The 13,264-nt window shown below is 39.6% G+C and overlaps 1 protein-coding gene across 1 annotated transcript; it reads left to right on the top strand.

The window, feature by feature from the left end:
- The first annotated feature begins 4,332 nt into the window (after nt 1-4,332).
- On the top strand, nt 4,333-11,352 carry LOC134655694 (arylphorin subunit alpha-like). The gene is made up of 5 exons (XM_063511151.1): nt 4,333-4,459; nt 5,837-5,970; nt 8,970-9,797; nt 10,012-10,175; nt 10,451-11,352. The coding sequence occupies exons 1-5, from the start codon at nt 4,363-4,365 to the stop codon at nt 11,343-11,345; spliced, it is 2,118 nt and encodes a 705-aa protein (XP_063367221.1). The 5' UTR covers nt 4,333-4,362; the 3' UTR covers nt 11,346-11,352.
- Nucleotides 11,353-13,264: the final 1,912 nt, after the last annotated feature.

Raw genomic sequence — 13,264 nt, 5'->3', positions numbered from 1 at the left:
CGCGGGTTCAAACCCCGGCTCGTACCAATGAGTTTTTCGGAACTTACGTACGAAATATCGTTGGATATTTGCCAGTCGCTTTTCGGTGAAGGAAAACATCGTGAGGAAGCCGGACTAATACCAATAAGGGCCTAGTTTACCCTTAATATAAAATTAATTACTATTCAATGTATTTTTTTTTCTTGATTGGAGAAATAGCAGAATTATATGACAGAATAAAACTTTCAATTTAGGTATCTAAGGGATACGCAAGTTTCAAATTTAGGTATTGGTACCTATTTTTTATTATTGAAGTGAACATCTACTGCCTTAAACGTTCTCAGTGTTCTCACCAACAATTAATTAAAATAAACTGACCTAGGAAGATAAATGTATAGGTAAGTATTTTCACATACAATTTGAAGTTACTAGCAACGTAACAACCAATATATCTAATAATGAAATGACAGTAGCAATAAAATAGCGATGATGACAACACATTACTGACGAGCGCTAGCTCGGCTGTTAAGAAAATTGAGTAAATATTTGAAGAAGTACTTTTATGTCGTATTACAATTAGAAGAAGAAAGAAAAAGCATTTATTTAATTAATGCCATAACATAATATATTACATATACTTATAGAAAAGAAGACATACAGACATAAAAAAAAACATTGGACGCTAAAATAAGAACCCCACTCAGCATAATGTCCCGGCAATCCGTGGCGCTGGTTTTTAGTGGGGGGCGCTGACTTAAAACTATGAGACGACACATACGCTAACGACACACAAAGAACAGACACACAAAAAAATGAAAAAATACAAAAAAAACTGTAACCTAAAAAACTTAAAAACTACCCACAAAACAAATATAACAAGAAAACAAAAGTTAATCCAAGTTACGTCTAGAGAAAGTAAAAAATACAATACGGTCTTAACACCCCCTGGCACTGATAACCGACTTGGTTTCACATTACATCTCAAAACGTTTTTGTAGTAGAAGCGTTGCGAGACTTGCAGCTTTTTTTTACACGACTGCCCCAAAAATGGAGTGTATTGTTTTCAGCGTTAATGTTTGTATGTGGCTGGGTATGTAAGTTTCTTTGTTCCACTCTAGCAGCTAAATTCCTGAACCGATTTAGATATATTATATATCATTAGAATCCTTACGTCATCCCGGGTAACATAGGCTATGTGCATGACGTCATTATAAGAACAATATGGCGGACTTAATACGCCATATTACGCAACATTTAGAAAAAAATATCTTGCAAACCCATCGAGGGCATCAAAATGAAGCGCTTTGAAAGACGATCAATAATATATATACAATATGAAGATTTAAGTCTAATTTTGAGAAAATAAGAATTCGCAAAATATGTTAAAATAAGCTAATCTCATAATTAAACATTATTAATTTTGTTTGTAAATAAATGATTTATACCTATTAAACCAAATATTATCCTATTGTTGGGATATTAAAAGGAAGTGGTGTGACCGCTGATTATAAAAAAATATAATATTATACATAGGTACTATAATTAATCACAGGCTTCCAAATTCCCCAAGAATATTAATGACGAAGGCCGAACTCCGCATAGGGCCGACAGTCCGAAGCGTAAGGCAGGTGCGTGCTTCCTGTAACTTCCCCAAGTATCTTAATTGCGAAGGCCGAAGGCCGAGCTTCGCGTCGGGCCGAAGGCCAGGAGCGTAAGAAAGGTGCACGCTTTCTGCAGCTTCCCAAAGTATCTTAATTGCGAAGGCCGAAGGCTGAGCTTCGCGTAGGGCTGAAGGCCCGAAGCGTAAGAAAGGTGCACGCTCTCTGCAGCTACCCCAAGCATCTTAATTGCGAAGGCCGAAGGCCGAGCTTCGCGTAGGGCCGAAGGCCCGGAGCGTAAGAAATGTGGACGCTTTCTGCAGCTTCCCCAAGTATCTTAATTGCGAAGGCCGAAGGCAGAGCTTCACGTAGGGCCGAAGACCCGGAGCGTAAGAAAGGTGCACGCTTTCTGTAGCTTCCCCAAGTTTCTTAATTGTGAAGGCCGAAGGCCGAGCTTCGCGTAGGGTCGAAGGTCCGGCGCGTAAGTAAGGTGCACGCTTTCTGTAGTTTCCCCAAGTTTCTTAATTGTGAAGGCCGAAGGCCGAGCTTCGCGTAGGGCCGAAGGCCCGGAGCGTAAGAAAGGTGCACGCTTTTTGCAGCTTCCCCAAGTATCTTAACTGCGAAGGCCGAAGGCCGAGCTTCGCGTAGGGCCGAAGGCCCGGCGCGTAAGAAAGGTGCACGCTTTCTGTAGATTCCCCAAGTTTCTTAATTGCGAAGGCCGACGGCCGAGATTCGCGTAGGGCCGAAGGCCCGGATCATAAGAAAGGTGCACGCTTTCTGCAGATTCCCCAAGTTTCTCAAATGCAAAGGCCGAGCTTCGCGTAGGGCCGAAGGCCCGGAGCGTAAGAAAGGTTGCAACGCTTTCTGCAGCTTCCCCAAGTATCTTAATTGCGAAGGCCGAAAGTTAGCTAATAGGAACTAAATATGCAGTTGCAGAGATAGCAAGCTCTAGCACTTTTCAATACGTCTGTTTTTGGGTCCGACCTATTTAGGTTTTTAAGCACGTTTTATGCTAACATATAAAAGATCAACATGATGAAAGCTCCTTGAAGCAACTAAATCGCCTTAAATCATAAAAAATGTGGTTGGTTTGTATGGTCACTAAAATTTATAAAATAAAATAAATTAATTAAAAATTAAAAAACACGACTGCAGTTTAAAAGCGAACTGAAAAGCTAAAAATAATTTTTAGTTATGTTAGGTACTCAACATAATGAATGTAAAATAGAATATAAGTGTTCAGTCAGGGTCGTAAACAGCAAACGGAAAAGTTTAGGCTCATTTAGGATCGTGACTGTACCTGCATATTTTATTTCGATTGCAGTCGGGGACCTTGATATATTGAAATTTTCCCATTCACAGGTCCCCGACTGCAATCGAAATAAAATATGCAGGTACAGTCACGATCCTAAATGAGCCTAAACTTTTCCGTTTGCTGTTTACGACCCTGACTGAACACTTATATTCTATTTTACATTCATTACGTTGAGTACCTAACATAACTAAAAATTATTTTTAGCTTTTCAGTTCGCTTTTAAACTGCAGTCGTGTTTTTTAATTTTTAATTAATTAATTTTATTACATGTAATGTTTTTGATGGGATCTCATCTCTTTTTGTAGGCAGTCCTTCTTTTCGGGTACTCATACCCATACTATGTATACACATATCATAACTAAACACATCTTCATTCATACTCACATCGTACATCGTAGTGTACCTTTACTTTACCTACTATTTGTAGGAACTGCAACAGTAACTTTGTAATAGCATATATTTATATGGGATTACAAACTTACTTATGCAGTTCATAGATCTTTAAAACGTGACTGATATTGTAATATTTTTAGGTTTTCTATGGCTTGATAAGCTGAAAACTACTTATGTTTAAAATTTGAAGCTTGTGGGTATGCTAGAAGTACCTTAGAATTATGATGATCGGTGAGTGAGTGAGTGTGTCAGTGTTGGAACTAAGGAACTTTGACGTACAATAATTCTTCGAAGCCTGCGTTGCGGATTTCTTACATATATAGGTAACTACAGTTTTTTCTTGAATAAACTATCTTTTATAATTCTTAAATTACAAGTTCATATTTAATGTTTTTGAGAATATATCTTAAGCATGTTAAGCCCTATACGTCACTGAAAATTCACCGTTCTATCTTCAGCCAGCACAAATATACAGGACGTCGAAAATGGCCTGAATCGCTTCGAGAAAAGGATGGTAAGGCCGTGCGTGCCTTTTTGTTTTGCTCGATTTGCCGCGGGCACTGACGTGCCCCCAGATAACATTTTTACTAAAGTAATTATTATCAGAAATAATCGCTCTGACTGAATGATAAAAAAAAACCACGGAGGTAAACCTCAATACAAACATTCAATGAAAACTATAGCGAACGTGATTGGTTAAGTTTGAGTTTTCGAAAACAGTCTTTCCATCTTACATTAGAAAAAGATGTATTACCTAACTGAGCCATAACAGCATTTCTATTCCAAGGTATCCGGAGTTGTATCGTTCTTGGCCAGTTGTTGAACAAGATACTGAACGAGGTATTAGAAAGACATGATCCCTCAGATGAGCTCAAATGTATTAATGCTTTAAATATTCCATTGGAGACAATTCGACTATCTGCGAAGATAGTCGAAATTGTAAACATCGCGTGAAAGGTCACCTGATACTTAAAATCGTAAACACTGCACGTTGCTTGGTAGATGATAAGGTAGTGCATCGGGTATATACGGCCATACCTGGTGTCAGTTCGGCACAGTTGAGGTCTGTCTGGAAAGATGAAGACTGTCCTGATCCTAGCTGCTGTGGTGGCCCTGGCCGTGGCCGGTTCTATTCCGTCTGTTCCGCAAAAACATGAAGTGGAGCTGAAATCTGGTAAGAGCTTTATTTTTTTATTAATTATCCTTTAACAATTACTCTTAAAATTAAATGACCCCAACGAAATTTCTAAGTTTTAAATAAAATTGAAAATGTAATTTTCTACTATGTGTAAAAATAGTATAATCTACCCCCGAATCTGAGGTTGTGGCGATAATTTGCTATGGTTTCATACCCCTAAATATCATTATGTAATTTTTATTTATTTATTTATCATAAAGTAATGCAAAATTTGCAGTTTGTTGGCGAGAAAGCGCTCATTTTTACTTTTTAAATATCTCTATGATGCATTAATAGTAAGCTTAGAATACTATCTAAAAAGCGAACATGTACCTATGGCGATAGTTTTTTTTTTACCTACTTAGGTAAGTAAATGATACAGTATTCATATTAGGGCAATTTTTCCAATCACGTTTTGTAGCCTTTTCTTAAATTCAGTTACTACTACATTTATTTTCTTCCCTTAGCAAGCTAGTTTCGTTATACAATTTTTGTATCAAAAATATTATTGTTCTTTTGCCATTACAGTTTTTAGCAGTGTTTTCTACAAATGTTTAAAGCCTTATGCTCCTTGTTTTATATTTACTTTATTAGGTATAGAACCTTAAATTTATCATCTTAATAATTTTCTACTGCCATTTGATTTATATGAAGTATTTTACACAATATATCGTGTGCAATTTATCGTAAATCCCTTTAAGCTTATTTTTAGATTTTTAACTAACTAGGTACTTCTTTTAATTATCTTTCTTTGATTCTGTCTGTATATTCAGTATACCTAAATATTTATCTGTACTAACATATTCTAAAGGTTCACAACTACAAACATATTATAGATATTATTTTATCCGCTGAGCAGATATTCGTACCCGTGAACTATCCCAAACTCATTGTAATTACCAGTGTTTGCCTTTTGATTTTGATTGTATGGGGAATATATGTGCATAATAAATATTTGGTGTGCCCATATTGTCCCACTGCTGGGCACAGGCCTCCCTATTCATCCACGTATCCCTATCCCCTGAAGTTTCTCAGTCTCTCAATCAAAGGCTTCAAGCTCGTTCCGCCATCTCCGACGAGGTCTACCATGATGCTTTACAATTTGTGGGATCCAAAGGGTGGCTGTTTTGGCCCACAGAGTCCGGCATACGGCAGACGTGTTTTGTCCAGTCCCAGTTAACCTTGGCAGCAGTTTTAGCTACGTCGGTTTTTCGTGGAGCGCAGTATTGTGTTTTTAATGCGATCGGTTAATTTCACGTAATCATTAATTTAATATTTTTCTAAACAAACATAACGATTGTATTTAATTCTACTTTTACTACAGCAATTAAAATAATCCTAAATGTACTAATAACCATATTTTCTTTATTACAGTTGACGTTCAATTTATCGAGCGCCAATATAAAGTCCTCTACCTTCTGGAGAGCATACAGCAGTACAGACAGGACGCCGAATGGTTCAAGCTTGGTTATGAATACGATGTTGAGGCTAACATTGACAACTACACCGTAAGTTCAAAAGATCATCCCAATAAAAAAAGGGAACCGCCTTCAAAAAACCAACCCACTGAAAAGTACAAAATAATTTTTATATGGCACCCCTTTACGTGTCCAGTCCCTATCACGTCGTAAAGTAAATTTTTGCTAAAAAGTAATTAATACCTAATAATAAGAAAATTAATAATCATCCGGGTAATTACTTAGTTTATGAAGTCGGTGCCAAACCAAAATTTTTGAGAACCGATATTTTAGACAACGAAGAACGCTGCACTTACTTGCATTAGACATCTTAGTTTACTCATTAATTTAGTTCTTGTAGGTACTACGTACTCGTATTTTTTTTCTGATTGGTAGTAAAGACTGTTTTTGTTGGTTTGGCACCGCCTTCAAAAACTAAGTCATTACCCGGATGATTATTAATTTTCTTATTATTAGGTATTAATTACTTTTTGGCAAAAATTTGCTTTACGACGTGATAGGGACTGGACACGTAAAGGGGTGCCATATAAAAATTATTTTGTACTTTTCAGTAGGTTGGTTTTTTGAAGACGGTTCCCTTTCTTTAAAAAAGATAATATTATATTAAGTTATTTTATTTTGGTTTTATTTGTTTATTTTTAATTTTTTAATTATTTTTTATTTATTTTATTTTATTTTTTCCTTTTTAGTGATAGGTAGGTAATTCATTTATTTTAGGTTTTGGGCTAAAATACTAGTTTGTTAGGCTCTCCATTTAGTTTTGGGCTAGTAACTACCTACTAATGTTGGTGATGGCCTAACTCGATGATAATCGCGACACAACATAATATGACGTTTTGGTGCTAAACGATTTGTATGTATATTGCTCCCACTCCCACTCCCATTCCCAGTCCCAGTCCGAGTCCGACTCCCACTCCCACTATTTTATCTAAATCGGTTTTAGCAACATAGGTATACCGATAGCATGGCCACCTACCGGCTCCAATTGGTTTTTCAAACCATCCATGTACTGTACACTAAAACCTTCTCCAGAATGTAACAAACAATTTTCTGAAAACCGCATCAAAATCGGTTCAGCCAAACGAGAGATAATCACGAACAAACATACACACATACATACGTACATACATACATACGGGTCAAACTGAGAACATCCTTTTTTTAAAGGCAGAAAAAAGTTCATCGACCCACCTAGTGGAACTCTGCAACATAGACACACGACGACAAGTCGGTTAACCAAAACAAAGTGTGCCTATGTTGCACCAAACCTGAGTTCCACTAGGTATAGCAAGGGTTCAGCATCAGCTCAATCTTGGGTACTGCTTTCCCAAGTGCTCATCAAGATGTGACGGATGACCAAAATAGCGTGGGCCTATGTTGCACCAAACCTGAGTTCCACTAGGTACAGCCAGGGTTCAGCATCAGCTCTATCTTGGGTACTGCTCTCCCAAGTGCTCATCAAGATGTGACGGATGACCAAAATAGCGTGGGCCTATGTTGCACCAAACATGAGTTCCACTAGGTACAGCCAGGGTGAACCCTGCCAGCCAGGGTGATTTGGTGCATCAGCTCTATCTTGGGTACTGCTCTCCCAAGTGCTCATCAAGATGTGACGGATGACCAAAATAGCGTTGGCCTATGTTGCACCAAACCTGAGTTCCACTAGGTACAGCAAGGGTTCAGCATCAGCTCTATTTTGGGTACTGCTCTCCCAAGTGCTCATCAAGATGTGAACGGATGACCAAAATAGCGTGGGCCTATGTTGCACCAAACCTGAGTTCCACTAGGTACAGCCAGGGTTCAGCATCAGCTTTATCTTGGGTACTGCTCTCCCAAGTGCTCATCAAGATGTGACGGATGACCAAAATAGCGTGGGCCTATGTTGCACCAAACCTGAGTTCCACTAGGTACAGCCAGGGTGAACCCTGCCAGCCAGGGTGATTTGGTGCATCAGCTCTATCTTGGGTACTGCTCTCCCAAGTGCTCATCAAGATGTGACGGATGACCAAAATAGCGTTGGCCTATGTTGCACCAAACCTGAGTTCCACTAGGTACAGCCAGGGTTCAGCATCAGCTCTATCTTGGGTACTGCTCTCCCAAGTGCTCATCAAGATGAGACGGATGACCAAAATAGCGTGGGCCTATGTTGCACCAAACCTGAGTTCCACTAGGTACATCCCGCGTTCCACTAGATACATCCAGGGTTCAGCATCAGCTCTATCTTGGGTACTGCTCTCCCAAGTGCTCATCAAGGCGTGTCGGATGACCAAAACAGCGTTAGCCTATGTTGCACCAAACCTGAGTTCCACTAGGTACAGCCAGGGTTCAGCATCAGCTCAGATCTATGTATACTAAAACCTTCTCCAGAATGTAAGAAACACTTTTCTGAAAACCGCATCAAAATCGGTTCAGCCAAAGACGAGATAATCGCGAACAAATATACATACATACATACATACATCCATACATACATACATACATACATACATACGGGTCAAACTGAGAACCTCCTTTTTTTTGAAGGCGGTTAAAAAGTATGTCATTTTTGACACGATTCTGTCAAAAACTAATTTTTTTTATTTTAGTTATTTTAGTTACACAGTTTCATAAAGTTCCTTTTATACTTGTTTTCTTCCTTCAAACTAACTGTATTTAAAGAGACCAAATCCAATGTAGTACATCTTTTGTGAAGGTGTTTTTTTGGCATTTTATTACTGGGTAATCAATCAAGCTTTTTGTAATGTTGTTGTATCCTCATATAAAAATGATAAGTACATCAAATTTTATCCCGATCGTACACCGGAGGTTCAAGTTTAACTAAAAGTGTGAATTCTTAAAAATTCTGTCACAAGTACCTAACGTTCCTTTAAAAATATTGTTGTTGTTTATAAGAAACATCAACACAAAATTTTGTACCTAAAAAATTAATTAAAAAATTATAAATAGGTGAGCTGCTTAAGCTGAAAAGCGCTTTGATTTAAAATTTTAAACCGTGTAATTTTTCACTGAACTAACCGTTACAATTTCAGAACAAGAAGGCCGTCGAGGAATTCCTGATGTACTACAAGAGCGGGTTCATGCCCAAGTACAAGACTTTCTCCGTCTTCTACGATGAGATGAGGGAGGAGGCCATCGCTCTCTTCAAGCTCTTCTACTACGCCAAGGACTTCGAGACCTTCTACAAGACCGCCGCCTTCGCCCGCGTGCACTTCAACGATGGCCAGTTCCTCTACGCCTACTACATCGCTATCTACAAACGCCCCGACACCCAGACCTTCGTGCTCCCTGCTCCGTACGAGATGTTCCCTCAGTACTTCGTCAACACCAAGACTTTCCTGAAGGCATACCGCACCAAGATGCAGAACGGCGACTTCGACCCCGCCTATGCTGCTAACCACGGCATCTACCACGAGAGCGACAAATACGTCTTCTACTCCAACTACACCAGCCCCTGGTTGACCGGCAATGCTGAGGACAAACTTTCCTACTTCACTGAGGACATTGGCATGAACTCCTACTACTACTACTTCCAGATTCTCTACCCCTTCTGGTGGAACAAGTGCAGCTTACCTCACCTTGAAGAGATGCGTGGAGACATCTTCTACTTCAGCTACCAACAGCTTATTGCTAAGTACTACCTGAACCGTCTCAGCAGCGGACTTGGAGAGATCCCTGAATTCTCGTGGTACAAGCCCATCGAGACCGGTTACTATTGCCAGCTGTCCTCTTACTATCCCTTCTTCTCGAGAAACGAATACTACCAGATCAACAAGGTTGAAAATGAACAGTACATTACCTACCTTACTAACTACGAGCAGACTTTCTTGTACTACCTGGAGCAAGGCCACTTCAAGGCTGTAAGTATTAACTTCTATTTTGCCTTATAACCTATCTTAAACTTATTAACTCACATTTATAGACGGATAAATGTGAGTTAATATGTGTTCAAAAAGCGAAAGTTTTAAATATTATATCTAAAACTTTATTAAATACAATGGCATAAAATCTACTTTCAATCACTTAAGAGTGTTGCTATGAGTAAGATTACTACAAATTCTGCTTCCTTTACAGTACAACCAAAAGATTGACCTGCGCAACTCCGAGGCCATCGACTTCGTCGTCAAGTACTGGTTCACCACGGTCGACCTTTACGAGAAGCTGCCCAAGAACTACGAACGTTTCTACGAGAACATCGGTCTTCACCTCCTCTCCGGCACTCCTGAGCCTACTGACAAGTAAGTTATCAAAACATCTGTTTACATACACTCTATAAGTCGTCACAAGTTTTCCATTGGCGACAAGAGAGAAAACAATGTCGTGGCATTTTTTCTTGTCAAGTGTACTGTTAAAATTCAGTCTTTTCAGTGAACAAAAACGATATTTTCTCAATATAACTCACCAAAATCGCCAATAAAAGACGCCATGTTTGATAGACGCTGAATTGCTTGAAATGTTTATGTAGTTTCTGAAAGATTAGTACAAGTTTACTAAAGATTGATCGCCTTTCCAGATACACCATCTTCCCCAGCGCTCTGGAGCTTTACCAGACCTCGCTGCGTGACCCCGTCTTTTACCAGTTCTACGCTCGCATCCTGAACTACATCCTCCAATGGAAAGAGTACCTGGAACCCTACAGCTACAGCCAGCTCCACTTTGAGGGAGTCAAGATCAGCGACGTCAAGACCGACAAACTGGTCACCTTCTTCGAGCCCTACGACTTTGACATCACCAACGACATCTTCCACAAAGTTCAGGAGTTCAAGGGTAACAAACCCACCCTTTACACCGTCCGTCAGCCCCGTCTCAACCACAAGCCTTTCACCGTCACCGTCGATGTCAAGTCTGACGTCGCCAACGACGCCGTGTTCAAGATCTTCCTGGGTCCCAAATACGACAGCAATGGCTATCCTCTTAGCATTGAAGACAACTGGATGAACTTTGTTGAGCTTGACTGGTTCGTGCATAAGCTGACTGTTGGACAGAACAAGATTGAGCGTCGATCCATCGACTTCGCCCTGTTCAAGGACGACTCCGTGTCTGTGATGGATATCTTGAAATACTTCAAACAAGGAAAGGTTCCTGTAGATATGTCTGAAAAGTTCTTCTACCAGCCCCAGAGAATGATGCTGCCTAAGGGTACCAAGGGTGGCTTCCCCTTCCAGCTGTACGTCGTCGTCTACCCCTACACTCCTCTGCCTAAGGAGATGGAAGAGTACAAGGCTGTCTTCCCCGACATGAAGCCCATGTCTTATCCCTTCGACCGCCCCGTGTACGAGACTTACTTCAAGCAGCCCAACATCTACTACGAGGATGTGCTCATCTACCACGAGGGAGAACAGTTCGCCAACTTCTACAACGTTAAGGAGTACTACCCTAACTACCAGAACGAACTGCCGAAGCATTGAGAGATATCTAAACCAACCAAAAGATGCTTTAATTATATATATGATGCTATTGAGCTGTAGGAAGTGATTTAATGATAATAAAAAATAAATATAATAAAATATCTCTAATACTTAATTTATCATATAGAAAGCTTTTATAAAACGACAAACCAAAGAAACACACAGACCTTATAATACTTAACCAGAAGTACTAAAAGTGTCTTATTAAAAAAGGTTATCATTTCAGATAGGTATATCTGAGTTACCCCTCTGTGCTCTTATTGCAAAATATATTACTGTCTTAAGTAAAGTATAAAAAGTTAAATACCATATCGGCTGTTCATAAAACCACAGTAACTAGATGTCCGATAAAGTACCGATAATGCTGAATAATTGAGAGCTCATCATCGTTGCGTATTCGATTAAAACCGAGCGAGGGAGTCGCAAGACGAAAATTCAATATAGAATAGTCATAGCGCTGTTTTTGAAGGCTAGTTCATAAAAATAAATCAGTAATAAAAGTAAAAGAGATAATATGTAGTACATTTGGATACAAGTGCGAGAAATAAGAATTTCGAGCAACGAATGGCGAAAAATTTATACACGACCGAAGGGAGTGTTTTAAATTGACACGAGTTGCCAATTACCTATTCATGATATACGTTTATAATAATAAACACTAAGAAGGTTTGACAGTGATGTGCCTTGTTACGCATCCTCAATACTCTCTCTTTGCCCGGAATGAATAAAGAGAAAAATAAGTCACTGTATTATTTAAAAAAATAATAACTGTAGGCGCTGTATTCCGACTGTAAAAGTACTCAAAATAGTTCAAGTGACTCTATAAGTATAATATTGTTCTTGAACAATTGTAGTGCTCTTTCTGTTTTTCACATCGCTATATCATCATGAATATTGAGCGTTGAATGTAATGTTCGCATAATAGTTCGAGTACCCAGTTAAGCCTATAGCTACGCATCGCTTGAACAGTGTACTAATGTGAAGTACCTAAGGGTGGTATTCCACATATCCAAATTCGTGGTCCATAGTATGGTAAATATAATCTGTATAATATATACATACTAGCGACCCGCCCCGGCTTCACATGGGTTAACAAATTATACATAAACCTTCCTCTTGAATCACTCTATCTATTAAAAAAACCGCATCATAATCCGTTGCGTAGTTTTAAAGATCTAAGCATACATACCTACAGACAGACAGACAGCGGGAAGCGACTTTGTTTTATACTATGATGCGTAACTTCTACCCTCGAGAACGCAGCTCTCGCTACTCCACTCTGGATGGCCGTCTAAAGCAAGAGGCAAAGAATTCTGCACCACCTTTCGGGTAACAGAACTCCCCAGGAGCACCGATTCCGTGGGGTCGCTGCTCGCCAACAGCTCACCGCAAACTACCCTGCGTCAGGCGTGGCTCACTCCGCCATTTTGTCGCGTGGCTACAAGTACATGCGGCCCACACCAATTTTGGTGTCTAGCCATAGTAGTTGCCGCGTACCGTACCGCTACGGAACGGACGCCTGCTCGCGCTAGCGCCACCTAGCGGTCATATCTGACGTAATAGACGCGTTTTGTTAGAGAGTGAACCTTCTGTACTGTACCTAGTACTATTATTTATTTTGTGCCCGCGTTGACCAGTGCGTTGACTGATTGCACTAGATCAGCGGGCGATGGGGTAGTCACATCCGTACGCCCTTTTTATTTTATTTATATCATAGCAGCAAAAAAGTTGCATGTATTTTCAAGCTTTTGATCAAAAGCGAGTCGGCTATTCAGATTAGAGGAAATAAAATGGAAAACACTATCCGGAATTCGGTGTAGTGAAAAAAAAAAGGAATTTATGTATTCAGTTTTCGATGGAATACGAACGTATCTGCCGACAATCGCACGGCGTCAGACCGGATGGCCTACCGCGAACCA

The sequence above is a fragment of the Cydia amplana genome, chromosome 17 (genome assembly GCF_948474715.1).
Source record: "Cydia amplana chromosome 17, ilCydAmpl1.1, whole genome shotgun sequence".
Classification (NCBI taxonomy): Eukaryota; Metazoa; Arthropoda; class Insecta; order Lepidoptera; family Tortricidae; genus Cydia; species Cydia amplana.
The sequence above is the reverse complement of the archived record's forward strand: the minus strand, read 5'-3'. Positions and strand labels throughout refer to the sequence as shown.